The 18493-nt window shown below is 38.7% G+C and overlaps 1 protein-coding gene across 2 annotated transcripts; it reads left to right on the top strand.

Moving 5' to 3' along the window:
• Window positions 1–1684: 1684 nt before the first annotated feature.
• LOC117596817 (CD209 antigen-like protein E) lies at window positions 1685–6072 on the top strand. 2 transcript variants are annotated; one of them, XM_034302533.2, is made up of 5 exons: window positions 1685–1907; window positions 2473–2685; window positions 5353–5477; window positions 5630–5742; window positions 5837–6072. In XM_034302533.2, exons 1-5 carry the CDS (start codon window positions 1736–1738, stop codon window positions 5955–5957), a joined length of 744 nt encoding a protein of 247 aa, XP_034158424.1. In that variant the 5' UTR covers window positions 1685–1735; the 3' UTR covers window positions 5958–6072. The 2 variants fall into 2 exon arrangements, with proteins under 2 accessions (XP_034158424.1, XP_034158423.1); XM_034302532.2 differs by having other exon boundaries at window positions 2467–2685.
• Window positions 6073–18493: the final 12421 nt, after the last annotated feature.

The raw sequence follows: 18493 nt of genomic DNA, 5'->3' as shown, positions 1-18493 counted from the left end.
TGAATGAGTATGGGTATAGAGGGTGAGTAATGCAGTGGAAACCATTAATCCACCTTTTTTTTTTTTTTGCCAAAAAGAAAATTTAAGTCTTAAACCCTATGGAGCATCTATGGGATGCAATGGGAAAAAATGAGCAGATTGTTGATACTCTAGTGTGGATGAACTGAAATTTTGTTGGTTGATGTTTGGAGAAAACTGCCACCCCAACTGTTTCTTGTCAGAGTAGCTGAGTCAGACCCAAATGCAGGACGCAGACAGGAGTACTCATTTGAGAGTCTTTAATGAATTTAAGCAGTTCTCTAAACAACAAACGGTAGGGGTGTATGCGCAAAGGCAGTAGAGCGGGAAGAGAAAGACAATGAGCTCAAAATACAAAAACAGTTCACACTCGCTAGCAGCAAGCACAGAGTCCACACAAAGTTCAAATACAAAAGGAGTGCACAGCTCACAGGTTTGTTAAAGTCCACAAGGCAAAGGTCCGAAACAAACTAATACAAAGGGCAGGCTGAAATCCAGGTCAAGAACAGTCTGAATGGTCAAAATCCAGCAATCAAACAACAGCAGGGCAGAGCAGACTTACACAAAAACGGGTAACAGGCAGGGTCAAAACCAGGAGAACAGACGAAAAACAGGCGCGATAGCAACTCTGATGCACAAAGGTAAAGAGAGAAGACCATCTGGCGATGACCACGTGTTCTTAGAGTCCTTTTATAGTGCTGGGACACAAAATGGCCACCACGGGAAGCTCTCCTCCCAAAATGGCCACTGACCCGGAAGTGCAATCGTGACAGTTTTTCATGTTAAAGTTATCCATTCAAAGGGTAAAGACCTTTTACACAAGACACAAACTCTTGCCCAGGAGTGGGCTTCTGATCAAGTCCATACAGACGGTGAAGTAGGTGGGCTTGGTCCTAAGAAACCATTGTGTTTGCAAGTTGGTGTGTTCCATTTCTGGGTACAGATAGCTAGGAAGCTATTGCAGTTTTATATATCTTTTATGCAGCTTTAAATATATTACACTATTGTAGTAACATGGGAGTGCAGTATTCGGATGGCTCCCCATTGCTCCCATTCCCCACTGCTATCGAATTCCTGTTGGTTAATGGGGTGTTGCTATGGTATTCCAGGTGGTTGCTAGGGTGATCCTAGCTGGTTAGTGTGGTATTCTCGGTGTTTGCTAGGTATGTAGGTGGGTGGGGTTGTCCAGTTTTAATTATCATCCATGTCTCTCAATTGACAAATGTGTAAATTATACAGGAATTAGAAAGACAGACCTTCTAATAATAAAATAATAAAAATGAACGAGAAATTCGCCATAAACCCAGTAGGATCATTAATGCGTGGTACACACCCAGTAGCCCAACTCTACCTAAAGAACATGAGCAAAATCAAAACTAGAAGTGTTGGAGTGTGGGTAGAACTTAAATAGGTTTATAAAAACATCTAAAACTTAGACATCTTCACCAAAAAACACACTGCTGTTTGATCCATTTATTTACAGGCAGATACACATCAATGAAACTTTCCACATGCAAAGTCAGTAAGACATTTTCAAAAGAAATCACTGATGTTTGATCCCTTTATTTACAGGCAGAGGTACATCAATGAAACGTCAATTTGCATGCGCCACATGTGAGTATAAAGGCGCAGCAGTGCAGTTGTGTCACATCCAGATAGACAGAGATGCAATACTTCAGTGGTTTAATAGATTATCATTATCTATAATAGATTAGCGATGTGTGAGAATGTTTATGATGATGTGAAAAACTTTGAGGAGTTGAACAGTAGAGAGCAAGCAGAGATGGCTGTGAATATCTTTGCGAATGCAGAAGCTATTAGAAGTTACAATGCCAACACTGGTATGGAGAACGGCAACACAATGAGGAACCTACAAGTTCGACACACAGGTACGCAGGTTTTAAGGTTAGCATGTCTTAATGAAGGTAGTAAACATTGTAAACAAACAGAAACACATAAATATATTTTTTTAACAGTTTATGAAAATGTCTGTTCTTGAAAACCTGGTGTTAAAAAATCTTTCACCAATTTAATTACAGTTTCATTCAATAGAAAATTCATTTTCCAATTGTTTTTTATGCTGATTTAATTTGAAAACATTAAACTTACGATCAGTAAATGGGGCACATTGATGATGCACATTGTTGAAATAATGGAGGATAAAATGAGAAATGATAAAAAGATCAGTTCTAGATTTGGCCCTTCTAGACGTGTTCGACCAAGTAATGTCTAGGACATTACTACTGAAAATACACCAAGCATCTACAACTGCAAGTTTCATCACATAGCCATGTTAAATGTTATTTTATACAACAGTTAGTTCAGTTTATGCATGCAGCATTACAGTAATTTTCCTGCTGTAACTCTCATTACTCTTCTCAGTTTGACTCCTTCACTGGCAGTTAATGTACAAATGTTAGTTCATTACATTACTAAATTTCTTTCTAGTTACAGGAACCAACTGGAATAAATTTTACGCACTGACTTCAGTGTGTGTGCTGCTGCTGTTTGTTCTCCTGCTGACTACCATCACAGTGCTGTTGATCAAATTCAACACCCTGAATGTAGAAAACAACCAGCTACAGACCAGCTACGACAACCTGACTATAGAGAAATACCAGTTACAGAAACAAAGAGATACATTTCAGAATAGGTTGACCAGTGTGGGTGAGCGCCTGCTTTACAATTATATTAAAGTGCATTATGTACAATTAAGAGTTTACAGCTTTGCTGTTGTTTAAAAGCCTCTTTTGTTGGACAGAAACATAAGATGATTGTTTTTTTTTTAACAAATGCCTTATCTCAGATATTTTGTCAGTTAATTATCATGCTTCAAATTTCTCTCAGATTGCACTCTTAAAAATCTTGAACAATGTTTTGCTCTGAACACTGTTTTAACAATGGAACTTAAGATATATGTAGGTCAAATCATTTAAATTCCTGAGATAAATATAGTTTGCTAAGCCAAAATATTTGGGAGAAACATGTCCCAGCAACTCCTGCCAGTTCAGTTTCTTCTCAAAGCTCTTGCTATACACCAGTGGCCACTACAGCTCCTCTTCCTTAAACTTGTAAGCACCTGGACAAGAGACTGTACACCAGAATCCTCCTCTTCCCAGGAAAACCTGTGTTTCTACATCCATGTCACGCCCTCATAAGATTTTAAACTGGGCTGACACCAAACTCCAGAAAGTATTAAAAGAAAATGTCTTTTTGGTGCTTGTTCTACCCCACGAAAGTGGAGTTTTTGAGAGACCTGTACCTCAGATCAGATCAGTAAGTTTGAGACAAGTTACAAACAATCCACAGCAGCCAATGTACCATTTCTGTTTTCAGATATAGTGCAAAGTACTATTCAGGATGCTAGTCTTGAGACCACAATGTCATCACTACAATCAATAAATCCCGAAATTAGTCTCGGCTATGAAATTACGGACATACAAAAATACAAAAGTAGGTAAATGTAAAGGAAGTTCGTTACCCCTGCTGGTGTAAATGGCATATGAACAAAATATACCTTCATATAATTAAGAACAAAATTTACCTTTATATTTATCATTCAGATTTATATTTGATATTTACCTTTATATTTAGCATTTACAGTACATTTGTATTTAACATTTAGCATTTAACCTTGAAACCATTATTTGATATACAGTCAGGTCCATAAATATTGGGACAGTGACACAGTTTTGGTAATTTTGCCTCTGTACACCACCACAGTGGATTTGAAATGAAGCAGTCAAGATGTGACTGAAGCGTAGACTTTCAGCTTTAATTCAAGGGGTTTAACAAAAATATTGCATTAACCGTTTAGGAATTACAGCCATTTTTTACAGAGTTCCTCCATTTTCACAGGCTCAAAAGTAATGGGACAATTGACTGATAAGCAGTTTCATGGCCAGCTGTGGCCTGTTTCCGCCTTATATCATGATGTTGATGCAAGTGAAGGAGGCCATCATTAGGCTGAAAAACCAAAACAGACCTATCAGAGAGATAGCAGAAACTTTAGGAGGGCCAAATCAACAATTTGGTACATTCTTAAAAAGAAGGAATGCACTGGCGAGCTCAGCAACACCAAAAGGCCTGGGAGACCACAGAAAACAACTAAAGTGGATGATTGCAGAATTCTTTTCTTATTGAAGAACAACCCCTTCACAACATCTAGCCAAGTCAGGAACACTCTGGAGGAGGTAGGCCTATCATTGTCAAAGTCTACAATCAAGAGCCACCTTCATGAATGTAAATACAGACGGTTTACCTCAAGATGCAAACCGCTGGTAACACTCAAGAACACAAAGGCCAGGTTAGACTTTGCTAAAAAACCTCTAAAAAAAGCCTGACCAGTTCTGATGCAAGATTAACTTGTACCAGAATGATGGGAAGAGAAAAGTATGGAGAAGGAAAGGAAGGGCTCATGATCCAAAGCATACCACATCATCCGTCAAACATGTGGAGGCAATGTTATGGCATGGGCATGTTTGGCTGCCAATCGAACTGGGTCACTGGGGTTTATTGATAATGTGACTGTTGATAGAAGTAGCAGGATGAATTCTGAAGTGTACAGAGCTATACTTTCTGCTCAGATTCAGTCAAATGCTGCAAAACTGATAGGACAGTGCTTCACAGTACAGATGGATAACAACCCAAAACATACTGTGAAAGCAGCCCAAGAGCTTGGAAATGTTCTTAAATGGCCGAGTCAGTCACCTGACCTCAACCCAACTGAGCTGCTTTTCACTTACTGAAGACAAATCTGAAGGCAGAATGACCCACAAACAAGCAGCAACTGAAGATGGCTGCAGTAAAGACCTGGCAAATCATGTCAAGGGAGTAAACTCAGCATTTGGTGATGTCTATGGGGTCCAGACTTCAGGTAGTCATTGACTGCAAAGGATTTACCTCCAAGTAATAAAAATAATCCTAATATTTATGATTATATTAGTTTGTCCCATTACTTTTGAGCCTGTGAAAATGGAGGAACTCTGTAAAAAATGGCTGTAATTCCTAAACAGTTAATGCAATATTTTTGTTAAACCCCTTGACTGCTTCATTTCAAATCCACTGTGGTGGTGTACAGAGGCAAAATTACCAAAACTGTGTCACTGTCCCAATATTTATGGACCTGACTGTAAGTCACTATCTAAATGTTCAGAATGGCCTCCAATGTTCAAAAAAGTCAGAGAGAAAAGAGTGGGAGTTGTGCGGGACAACAATTCCTGAAGAGAGGAAAAATTCAAATTCACTAAATTATTTTGGTTCCAGACTTTACTAATTTAAACTTTAAATACATTTTGAAACAAAGTATTAATTAATTCATTTACTTGCTCTTAGGATGGATATTATTTCACTCCAGCCTTTACTACATCTCCAGTGAGAGGAAGACCTGGACTGAGAGCAGACAGGACTGCAGAGGGAGAGGAGCAGACCTGGTGATCATAAACAGCAACGAGGAGCAGGTACATATGCATAGTTAAGCATTGCCTTAATTATAATGCAGCTTTAAAGGATATGTGTGTGCAGATTATAGAGCCAACACACTGAGTACATTTAGTTTCTACATTACACTCACATTAGCACTGTGCTAATCAGGTTTCTAACACCTCAACAGGAGTTTGTGGATAATTTGAGCAAGAGCAAGAAACCTGGCATTTATATTGGTCTGACTGACCTTGAAAATGAAGGAGTGTTTAAATGGGTGGATGGAACATCACTGACCACTGCGTAAGAGATTATACATTAATATACATTACACAGGATTGTACATTATTCATTTACAGTGTGTCCAATGCAATAGACTTTTTCTGTGTTGTTTCAGGTACTGGTCATCTGGAAATGTTTTTTCAGAAAACCAGGACTGTGTGGTAAACAGGTTTAATGGAAGTTTTGGGTGGTTTGACCGACCATGCACAGAAACTTACTACTGGATCTGTGAATAACTCGTCTCCAGTAACATTAAAAGACCATCATTACAATTACACACATACACATACAATTTATATTTAAATAAAAATTTATATTTTTAACAAAGCCACATGTAACAATTATTGGCATCACTGGAAAATCTTATAAAGAAAATACAACTGATGCATATTCGCATTTATATTTACATTTTATATAAATATATATTTACAAGTTCACCTGAGTGTTTAGGAACTCTTAAGAGGTCCACACGGTGAAGATGAGAGAAATGAAATAAAATGTATTGAATAAAATGCATAAATCAGGCCGTAGCTATAAAAATACATACATTTCCATTTGCCTGTGTACTGTTTGCATGAACTCTTTTAAATAAATCTAAACTGATATTAGGGAATTTCAAGATTGTGGCACATACTTATGCACTGTCCATATACAGTATACTGCTTGTGAATAGCTATATTTCAAAAGCCTTAAATAATTTTGTGCCTTCTTTATATTTTGCACTTATTGTCCTGTCATTCAAAATTTTTTGTATATACACTGACCTTGTTGTGTGGCAATAAAGGAATTAAAATGTTGAATTAGTTAATTATTATTGTTATTATTTTTGTATAGTAATGTACATAAATTTAATGTATATATATATATATATATATATATATATATATATATATATATATATATATATATCCCAGGAAGCTGAATATCTCCATCACAGAAAGCAGTAATTTTTGTAGTTGAGAATTCATTGTTACTGAATCTGTATATTTACTGCCCTCTCGTGTCTAAATTTTATCTTATAGTCATTTGTAGGCAGTTGTAGGCAGATGATATTTAGGATGAATATGAACAGGAAGTTAAAAAGGAATATTAGCATAATTCTGGCAACCCTACCATGATGCACACTCTGAGAAGGTGGGGCAATTAGCAGATGAGCAAAATATTAAGTTCTACATTTACATGTAAGATTTAGATTTATATGTAAAATATAACATTTATATTTATTTAGACTTTTTAAATGATATCATTTAGATTCATATTTAATATTTAGATTTAACCTTTAGATTGACTCTAGTCACGAAATGTAACAGAATGGCCTCGAATGTTCCAAAAAAAAAAAGTCGGAGGGAAAACAGTATTCAGTTTTGTGCATTTGGTGCCCCACATTAACCACTGCTAATAATGAGTTTAAATGAGGGGAAGAAAAAAAACAAAAAACCTACAGTTACTACACAGAAAATCTTTACCTACAGTCATGGCACCTGAATGCTGTTTGAACAATGAAAACTGAGACCCATATTCACATATAATATTCAGCAGTCACAAATCCTCAATGTTTTTAAATTCAGCTGATCTGTTGTCTACTTAAATTCCTGACTTATGATCATCTTCACTCATCTTCACATCTCTGTTTCTGTTTTCATCTGTACAAATACTGGAACCCTGAACAGTCTGTTTTAAGTCCAGATCTCTCATTTCACCTGCAGTTCCCAGCTCAGTGTTAAATATATGCTGTTCTCAGTACAGGAAGTTGAGGTGAGAGCCACACAAACCACACGGAACTTTCAGAAACTCATCTCTGCATCTGCTGTCTTTAGAGTCTCTGTAGAGTTAGACTTTGTACAGACGCTGAAAACTTTGCAAATGAATTGCAAATTTGTCCATAAAGAACCCATGCATAGGACACCCCTTCAATTAGGACACTTCCTCATGTTTCAGTGAACCGTACAGGGCACTGCATCACTTACTCTCCACTGGAAAGGGACCCTAGTACACCCTGTGTATGCACCCTGAATTGTCGGTCGATTGTGCGTTTTCTCCTTTGTTCAAAGAGGGAAATACAACAGAAGCCTAGGAGATGTGTGGAAAAACCTGAAAGTGAAATTAAAATGGAGGAATGATGTCAGCATGTCAACATCCTTTAAATGAAATCTGTGTGACTAATACTGCAATATTTTCAGCAACTCCTGAAAGGGTTGTGTGTGCTAGCGTGAATAAACACCACCACAGTGGTATTTTACATCACAAAGTATGGAGTGCAATAGGTGCGCAGTAGGTGTGCAAACAAGTTGCCAGATGTTTTTGAGATTTTGTTGAGTAGACAATAAAATTATCCTAAAATTATCATAAAATGGACGTGGCTTCAATGGCTACACACAGGGACAGACTGATGGGTTTTCAGGATGTATTCTTATAGGAAAATCATCAAGTGCCATTGATGATTTCCCTATAACAGCCTGTCATGTTTTATTTCTTATTAATGTTAACTGTCCCCTCTGAGCCGTCTGCTGGTCATAATTTACAAGGTATCACTGGATTTCTGCTTGTTAGTGAAAACGATCAAGTGTGTTAATCTGAAGCAGCACATCTATAGTACTAATTTAATTTATCTCAGTTAAAAGTTCTGAGTACAGTTTTGTGTGTGTGTGTGTATTCACAATGCTGCTGAGGAATAAAAACAGTGTTGCTAATTGGTCACTTGGTGAACAGAGAGTTTTGTGTGTGGAGACCACACATATATGCTCACATATATTCTCACCACTACAGACACATATCATCTGCTACCTGTGAGTTTCAGGTTCCATTTCCCAGAATTTCTAATTGGGTCATTGCCAATAAGTGAGCAGCACAGGGGTGAATGCTCACCATCAGAAATATACAATACAATATAACAAATAATCTGTAGCATAAATGTGATCATCACTGAGTTAAAGAAGTCTAGCAGAAAGAGAGGAGATGATGAGGTGATCGATGAAGCCCATGATCTTGAGACACAGGACATCAACACAACCAGAACATGCATTACCACACATACAGAAACTGAACCTGTAAAGAGAAATGAAATCTCGTTCTCAAACAGGGACCATATGCACACCTCAGTCTAAATACACATAGACACTAAAGTGAGCATGTACAGAAATGGGCTTCTGCCTGTGGTATATCTGGCTCTCAACTTCCTTTCCAGAGAAGAGAGCAAAGACGTATATATTTAACAACAGCACATACACAGAGTTACTCAGAGAGCTGCAGCGGAGACAAAACATACCTGCACGTTACACAGACTGAAGGCTGATCAGAAATAGAGATGACTGGAAATGTTTATGCGAACTCAAGAACTTCAGCAGACAACACCTACACATAGCAACACATAGCTGACTTAAAGGACACATACGAAGCTATCTATGTGAATGAAGACGTTCTGCTGCCCTCAAAGGCCATTTCAATAGCTTCGGGGAACAAATCAACATTGTCTTGTGTAGATAATCACATGTGTGTAGAAATTTCTGCCATCAGAATTCAAAGCAACAAGTAGATGCCTCTAGTTCTGTAATATTTGTACCCATGTCTATGTGTAGCTGTTAGTGTAGAGCAATGCAGTTCCTCATGAATGGGATAATAAGAATGACATGCTAACACACACACACACACACACACATACACACACACAGCTCCTTTATACACATTTACACATTTACATGGTCTTGTCTCCTTTTTTAGTTTTTTTTAGATGTAAAGAATGAAGAAATCAACTGTCAAGTTTTTAAAAATGTATGTACTTTAAAGAAAATACTAATGAAAAAATATAAAAAGAGCAACTATTAATAAAAAAGGTTAACTATAAATAAAGTCAACTTTTCAAAAAATGACGGCAACTTTAAATAACTCGAATTTAATTTTAAAACTGTCAGCTTTAATAACTTGATTATATTGCATTGATTAAACCAAACATTTTATCATCTGCATCATGATGTCAGCTGTGTTTATTATAGTCATTTTATAGTTGTTAGGTTGCACATTTCTACAAAGCTGCTGAAGCTTCATGATTTTCTTAAGTAACAGGAGCTCAGTCACTAAACAGTGTCAGTACAGAGCACATTAGTACAGAGCACAGAGGTGAAGCTGTACATTAGTGTGTGTACACACACCAACAAACAAACCAAACACACGTAGCCCTTTCTTACACATTTAGATAAGAAACTCTGTTTGATAGCTTTATGAGATTTTCTATTTATTAAATTGAACATATACATGTCCCTGTGTCTGTTCTGCAGGGGGCAAGTGTTACAGAGTGTCTACAGTGTGTGTGCTGCTGCTGTGTGTTCTCCTGTTGACTGCCATCACAGTGCTGTGGATCAAATTCAACACCCTGAATACAGAAAACAACCAGCTACAGACCAGATACAACACCCTGACTATAGAGAGAGACCAGTTACAGACCAGTTACAACAACCTGACTATAGAGAGAGACCAGTTACAGACCAGATACAACACCCTGACTATAGAGAGAGACCAGTTACAGACCAGATACAACACCCTGACTATAGAGAGAGACCAGTTACAGACCAGTTACAACAACCTGACTATAGACAGAGACCAGTTACAGACCAGATACAACACCTTGATTACAGAGAGAGACCAGTTGCAGACCAGATACAGGTTGGCTTTTATAGGTGAGTAAATACTTTAAAGTATTTAAACTTCAATCAGAAACTTAAAGTTAGAGCCAAGACAAGTTAGGAACAGAAAACATATATTTGGTATATTTCGGTGTTTACATCTCGGTGCTGTTTCTGGCCTTTTTTTCAGGAGAAAAACCATTTAACTCAATACTCTGAACATTATGTGTCCTACTATGTGATCAGAATTAGAAGCTAAACAAGGGTGGAGATTCTTCAGGTCCAGTTTTTACTACATCTCTACTGAGAAGAAGAGCTGGACTGAGAGCAGACGGGACTGCAGAGAGAGAGGAGCAGACCTGGTGATCATAAACAGCAGAGAGGAACAGGTGTGTGTGTGTGTGTGTGTGTGTGTGTGTGTGTGCGTGTGTGTGTGGAGAGAGAGTCTAAACCAGTGTAGTCTTTTCATAATTTGTTCTCAATCACAGGAGTTCATCATTAAAGAGATGCTCAAAAATGACGGGGCTTGGATTGGGCTGAGTAAGAGTGACAGTTACAGCAATACAGAGCGAGTGTGGAAATGGATGGATGGTACAGAAATGACCAATGGCATTGGGTAAGAGACGGAAATGAATTCTGTATTTATTCCAGCCAACCTAAATAACAACCATAAAGATTTCTCATGCATTTGACACTGCAGCAGATGGATTAAACCATGCTGCCATTATCTCCTTTCATATTCTTATTGGAATAATGTAGTTTTTTATTATTGTTATAAATCTCAGTGAACAAAGAGTAAGAGTGTTGAGTTAAAGGTGTGGAATTGAAGGTAACTGAACACTGATTCTGATTCTCTGGCTTTCAGGTACTGGAGTGAGCGGGAACCGAATAATGCAGGTTATAATGAGAACTGTGTTGAGATTTGGGGTTTTCATAGTAAGAAGGGCTGGAATGACAGTCCATGCTCTGATAAACACTCGTGGATCTGTGAGAAAAGTGCTTTTTAGTGGTAAGTTGAGAAGTGTTACAGCAACATTATAAAATGCTTGCAATCATATCTAACTTAATATACTGAGCAAATGGAGTTGTAACTTTAATAACTTTAATAAAAAGTTATTTATTATGTGACTATCAGTTACCTGATCACACCAAACTGCCAGATCTCATATTACGTATTTCATATTGTCAGAGTTTTGGTCCTTTTTTCTGTTTTTTGTTGTGTTATGTTTTTTTTTCTCCACTAGATGTCGCCCTGCCTTAGTTTTTCTTTGCTGTAATTGGTTTCATTGCTTTCACCTGTGTCTTGTTGCCGTTCTGTGTATTTAAGCCGTCCCTTATGCCTTTGTTCCCCGCTTGGTTATTGTTGTTTCCTAAGTCCCTGTAGGCTTTTTCGTTGCTTCTCTCGAGTTAATATCCTCTGTGTTTTTTTTCTAGCGCCCTTGCCTTGTTTTTGTCTTTTGTTCCCTGACACATATGATATGTGTACATTTTATGTCATGTAACTATAGTGCATAGTTTAACAGTGCTCTTTCAGATATTCAAGGTATGATCAGTCCACTGATTTGGAAAGTTTATTAGATTTTATTTTGGGGTTTTTTTTTTCTATGTTGTATTGGTGATGATGCTTGCATGATGATTACTAGAAAAAGTCCAGGTTGAAAAAAAATTATACACACAATCCCCACAGCCATGCTCCAAAATCTAGTGGAAAGCTTTCCCATAAGAGTGGAGGTTAGTATAACAGCACAGAGGAATCAACCCTATGTTAATGCCCATGGTTTTGGAATGGGCACATATGGGTGTGATGGTCAGGTGTCCACATATTTTTAGCTATATAGTTTACTTTGTTTTTTCACTTAAATAAATCTTGCAAGATTGTTATTTCTGCCATTTTTCATTCACAGTATTGTTGTTTCTTACATTATTTTTGCTATAATACTGCTGTTATTATTCAGAACCAAACCACTGTCTTACAATAATTAAAATCAATATACTTACCATTTTGAATATTTTTGAAATATATATTTTTTCCTTACATTACAGTGGATATAAGAAGTCTACACACCCTTGTTAAAATGGCAAGTTTTTGTGACATACAAAAATGAAACCAAGATAAATCATGTCAGAACTTTTTCCACCCTCAATGTGAAATTACAATGTATAAAAAAATTAGTGAAAAATGATCAGAAACATTCAGGTGTCTGCTAGTAAATCAACAAAGCAATGGCCTAACCAAAAGAAGATCAATGTTTCTGAATGGCCTAGCCAGAGCCCAGACCTGAATCCAACTAAAAATCTGTGGGGTGACCTGAAGCAGGCTGTGCACAGGAGATGCCCTCACAGTTTGATGGATCCAGAATATTTTTGCAAGAAAGAGTGAGAAAATATTGACAAGTCAAGATGTGCCACGCTGATAGACTCTTAGCCAAAAAGACTGCGTGCTGTAATATAATCAACAGGTGCACACTTATGCAAACAGGTTATTTTAAGTTTTTAATTTTTTAAGGTTTCTGATTGTTTTTCACTTAATTTTTATACACTGCAATTTCACGTTGACATGATTTATCTTGGTTTCATTTTTTTTTGCATCACAAAAACCTGCCATTTTACCAGGTGTGTGTAGACTTTTTATATCCACTGTATAAATGGTGGGGTGCTGCCTTAGCTGCCCCTATGGAAGTGCTGCCACTGCATGTTTATTACTTTACTATTTTCAACATGATTATTCTTCAAAATTTAATTGGAAATACTTTTTTTTTTAATCAAAATAAGGTATAACTTAACAAAAGGATATCATTCATTTTTGTTGACAAAGTACATGTTTTTCTTTATATTGTATATTGATAAATGATATTCAAGCACGTGCTATAGGACAAAAATCAGTGGTGAGATGGTATGATGCTGCCAGATGTGAAGCGGCGTTAGGACATTTACTGCTGTAGAACGTCCACTGTGACGGCGGGCCAGCAGCATGACTGCCGCCAAGGTGCTGAAAGGACAGTGGCGGTTCAGCACCACAATTGTTTTGGACAGCATGAGAGCACGTGGCTGCAAGGCGGGGTGGAGAGTATAAAAGGGACCAGCAGCCGCTCTCAAGATCAGCAAGGTATGGTAAAACAAGGCACTAATCTCTCTCTCTCTCTCTCTCTCTCTCTCTCACACACACACACACACACACACACACACACACACACACACACACACAGAGTAAGCTTTTAACAGCATAGTTAGCATGGTCAGTTATAAGGACATGACAGAGTTTTTGTGATTTTCTACACCACCACAATGGATTTGAAATAAAACAATCAAGATGTGATCGAAGTGTAGACTTTCAGCTTTATTTTAAGAGGTTCCACAAAAATATGGCATTTACTATTTACGAATTATTGCCATTTTAAGCAAGTACTTCCATTTTCAGGGGCTCAAAGGCATTTGGACAACTGACTGACAAGAAGTTAATTGACCAGGTGCGGTCCATTTCCTCGTTACATCAAGACAAATGAAGCAGATAAAAGGTCTGGAGTTGATATCAGGTTTTAAGTTGGCATTTGGCAGCTGTTCGACTGGAGCTACCAATACGAAGTCCAAGGAGATCTCAATGCAAGTGAAGGAGGCCATCATTAGGCTGAAAAAACAACATAAATCTATAAGAGAGATAGCAAAAACTTTAGCTGTGGCCAAATCAACAGTTGGGTACATTCTTAAAAAGAAAGAAAGCACTGGTGAGCTCAACAACATTGAAAAGCCTGGAAGACCACAGAAGACAGCTAAAGTGGATGATCGCAGAATCCTTTCCTTGGTGAAGAAAAATCCCTTCACAACATCAACAGAAATCAAGAATACTCTGGAGAAGGTAGGCGTATCATTGTCAAAATCTACAATCAAGAGACGCCTTCATGAATGTAAATACAGAGGGTTTACAACAAGGTGCAAACCACTGGTAACATTCAAGAACAGGAAAGCCAGATTAGACTTTGCCAAAAAACATCTAAAAAGCCTCCCATGTTCTGGAATAAGATTCTTTGGACTGATGAAACCAAGATTAACTTGTACCAGAATGATGGGACGAGAAAAGTATGGCGAAAGAAAGGAACAGCTCATGATCCAAAGTATACCACATCATGTGTCAAACATGGTGGAGGCAGTGTTATGGCATGGGCATGTATGGCTGCCAATGGAACGGGCACACTGGTGTTTATTGATGATGTGACTGTTGACAGAAGTAGCAAGATGAATTCAGAGGTGTATAGGGCTATACTCTCTGCTCACATTCAGCCAAATGCTACAAAACTGATAGGACGCCGCTTCACAGTGCAGGTGGATAATGACCTTAAACATACTGCGAAATCAACTCAAGAATTTTTGAAGGCAAAGAAATGGAATATTCTTCAATGGCCAAGTCAGTCACCTGATCTCAACCCAATAGAGCTGCTTTTCACTTACTGAAGACAAGACTGAGGGCAGAAAGAACCACAAACAAGCAGCAACTGAAGGTGGGTGCAGTGAAGGCCCGGCAAAGCATCTCCAGGGAGGGAACTCAGAATTTGTGTTTTGAGAACATGGGCTCCAGACTTCAGGCAGTCATTGACTGCAAAGGACTAAAATTCTGGTTATATTTACAATTATGTCACTTTGTCCAAATACTTTTGAGCCCCTGAAAATGGAGGTACTTTGTTGCCAATTCCCAAATGGTAAATGCCATATTTTTGTGGAGCCTCTTAAAATAAAGCTGAAAGTCTACACTTTGATCACATCTTGATTGTTTTATTTCAACTCCATTGTGGTGGTGTATAAAGGCAATATCACAAAAACTCTGTCATTGTCCAAATACTTCTGAACCTGACTGTGTATATATAGCTAGATGAACGAAATATTCAAGTTGAAAATCTTTATTTATATACATTGTGTAATTTGTTGAGAACAAAATGATGTCACAATGGTCAATGGAAACCAAAGTCATCAGCACATTGAGGGCTGGATTCAAAATCACACCAAACATCAAAGTAAAAAAATTGAAATTGCAGGCTGATCCAACTTGCATGAATTTCATCACAGCAACTCAATGTAAGTCAGTAGTGTATATGGCCCCCACGTGCCTGGACGCACTCCCGATAACGTCTGTGCATGCTCCTGATGAGATGGCGGATGGTGTCCAGGGGGATCTCCTCCCAGACCTTGATCAGGGCATCAGTGAGCTCCTGTACACTCTGTGGTGTTACTTGGTGACTTTAGATGCTCTGATACATAATGTCCCAGAGGTTCTCAATTGGATTCAGGTCTGGGGAACATGAGGGCCAGTCAATGGCATCAATGTCTTATCATCCAGAAACTGCCTACACATTCTGGCCACATGAGGCCAGGCATTGTCATGCACCAGGAGGAACCCTGGTGCACTGCACCAGCGTAAGGTCTGACAATGGCTCTGAGGATTTCATCCTGATACCTAACAGCGGTACGGCTAGCACGTGGAGGTCTGTGCGACCCTCCAAGGATATTCCTCCCCAGGCCATCGCTGACCCACCGCCAAAACGGTCATGCTGAATGATGTTGCAGGCAGCATAACATTCCCCACGGCATCTCCAGCCTCTTTCACGTCTGTCACATATGCTCAGTATGAACCTGCTCTCATCCGTGAAGAGAAAGGGGCGCCAACGGCGGGCCTGCCAATTTTGGTGTTCTCTGGCAAATGCCAATCGAGCTGCACAGTGCTGGGCTGTGAGCACAGGTCCCACTAGAGGACATTGGGTCCTCATGCCACCCTCATGGAGGACCTGATGTCCTCTGTTTCTGACAGTTTGGTCAGAAACATGCAAACCAGTAGCCTGCTGGAGGTCATTTTGTAGGGCTCTGAAAGTGCTCCTCCTGTTTCTCCTCAAACAAAGGAGCAAATACCGGTCCTCCTGCTGCCCTGTCCAGCTCTCCTCGTGTAACGGCCTGTCTCCTGGTATCTTCTTCATGCACTTCAAACTGTGCTGGGAGACACACCAAACGTACTTGCGACGGCATGTATGGATGTGCCATCCTTGAGGAGCTGGACTACCTGTGCAACCTGATGGAAAATTGTGAAAGGATTTTTGATATCTTAAATAGTGTTGCCATGGTAACACAAACATTAATATTCTTTTTGGGTGATTTTGAGGCTCTTATTATGCTTAAAATTTCATGAAAGCTGGTACACGTCAGAGTTGTCTGCCATTAGGCGTAGGCAAAAGATAATACATGGGCATGGACGGGGGCTCTGTATTGCCCCATTTTGACTAAAGTGGTGGGGTCAGTTTCACCCACAGTCACCAAACTCGGTACATATTTTGTTCTCATCAAGCTGGACAACTTTCAAAATGTCATTAGCTCCACCCAACAGGAAGTAGATTATTTTGGATTTAATGTGAATTTTTTGAAAATTGTAGGCTCTGAACTTTTGAAATACTCCTCCTAGGGGATTCATGCGAAGTTCACCAAACTTGGTCAACATTATACCAAGACATTGAGGATGCTAAATTATGAAGGGATTTTTGATATCTCGAGCAGTTTCGCCATGGCAAGGCAATAAATTTATGGTGAACAAAGGGAAACAGGAAGTGTCTTGTATCTTTTGCATGCACTGAGTGATTTAGATCAAGTTTGAGCTGTATGTTTGGTCATTGGGGCTGATCACATGGATGTGACTATTGTGAGTCAAGGTCATAGCGCCACCAACTGGCAGCAGGAACTGTGTGACTTAAAACAGGCTCTTAAATAGCCTTCTTACATTTAACCTAATCGCTTCAAACTTGGTCAGAGTAATGTCGAGACACAGCTGATGTAAAATTGCAAAAGGATTCTTCATATCTTAACTAGTGTTGCCGTGGTAATGCATCAAACATAATACTCTTTTCGAGCCTTTTTGAGGCTCTTAGCATGCTTAAAATTTCATGAAAGTTGGCACACATGTCAGAGTTGTTGACCATTAGGCATAAGCAAAAGCTAAGACATGGGGGGCCATTTTAAGATATACTGTTTCAATTTCAGCTATTGACCTTCATGTGCTCAGTTAAATATTTTCATCTCACAAATCCCGACTACAGAGTGGTCACAGGGATAATCAGCCCAAGTTGATATGTTAGATTTAGCCTTGCTATAGCCTGTTATAACACAGTCCTCTCTGCTTCCAAAATCATTGGGTTCCCCGTCCCACCAGAACCTGAAAGCACAGACAGAATCAGAATGTCTGTTATTTCACATCTAAAGCATCAGACTGAGATAAAAACTGCATCATGAGTAAATTTCAGTTCAGTGATGTCTTACTCAGTGGTCAGTGGTTTACCGTCCACCCATTTAAATTCCCCCTCTGTCTCTCTGTCAGTCAGACCAATCCAAGCTTCAGTACCGCCAAAATATTTACTGATGAACTCCTGTAATTGTAATAGCACAATATGAATATAGATACTCACTTATTCTCTCTCTCTCTCTCTCTCTCACCTGTTCCTCTGTGCTGTTTATGATCACCAGGTCTGCTCCTGTGTCTGTGCAGTACTTTCTGCTGTCATCCCAGTACTTATTTTCAGTAGAAATGTTGTAAATGCTCGATCTGAAAAATCTCCATCCTTGTATAGAGTATTTACATAGATATTAATTCACTTGCATAAAAGGATTTTGGCACTATGATGATTTAATGCTAATGCTTTAGTGATAATGCTTCAGATGTGAATGTAAAGGTGAGTTTTTAACATTCTGCATATGTACAATATTCACTTACCAAGTTTAGAAAGTGCACTGTGCAGTCCAGATCTCTCCCGCTGTAACTGGTCTCTCTCTATAGTCAGGTTGTCGTATCTGGTCTGTAACTGGTCTCTCTCTATAGTCAGGTTGTCGTATCTGGTCTGTAACTGGTCTCTCTCTATAATCAGGTTGTTGTATCTGGTCTGTAGTTGGTTGTTTTCAGTAGTCAGGTTGATGAATTTGATCCACAGCACTGTGATGGCAGTCACCAGGAGAACACACAACAGCACTGCACCCACTGCAGTCACTCTGTAACATCTGTTCCATGCAGTGTTTGTTTTGGAAGCTAGAAAGTAACACAGTCTTAGGGTTATCTACATAGTGTTACTGATGATTCATTCCTTCATTTAAGTAAAAGAAAAAAAAAACAATAAAAGTGTCCAACTGTGTGTGAATAT

Source organism: Pangasianodon hypophthalmus, chromosome 28, assembly GCF_027358585.1.
Source record: "Pangasianodon hypophthalmus isolate fPanHyp1 chromosome 28, fPanHyp1.pri, whole genome shotgun sequence".
In the NCBI taxonomy this organism is placed as follows: Eukaryota; Metazoa; Chordata; class Actinopteri; order Siluriformes; family Pangasiidae; genus Pangasianodon; species Pangasianodon hypophthalmus.
The sequence above is the reverse complement of the archived record's forward strand: the minus strand, read 5'-3'. Positions and strand labels throughout refer to the sequence as shown.

What these genes read in the sequence shown, in the direction of transcription:
- LOC117596817 (XM_034302532.2), top strand. Translation starts at nt 1,736, where the DNA reads ATGTGTGAGAATGTTTATGATGATGTGAAAAACTTTGAGGAGTTGAAC. An exon ending in CCTACAAGTTCGACACACAG is followed by an intron (nt 1,908 to 2,466) that starts GTACGCAGGTTT and finishes ATTTCTTTCTAG; the next exon opens with TTACAGGAACCAACTGGAAT. An exon ending in GGAACATCACTGACCACTGC is followed by an intron (nt 5,743 to 5,836) that starts GTAAGAGATTAT and finishes GTGTTGTTTCAG; the next exon opens with GTACTGGTCATCTGGAAATG.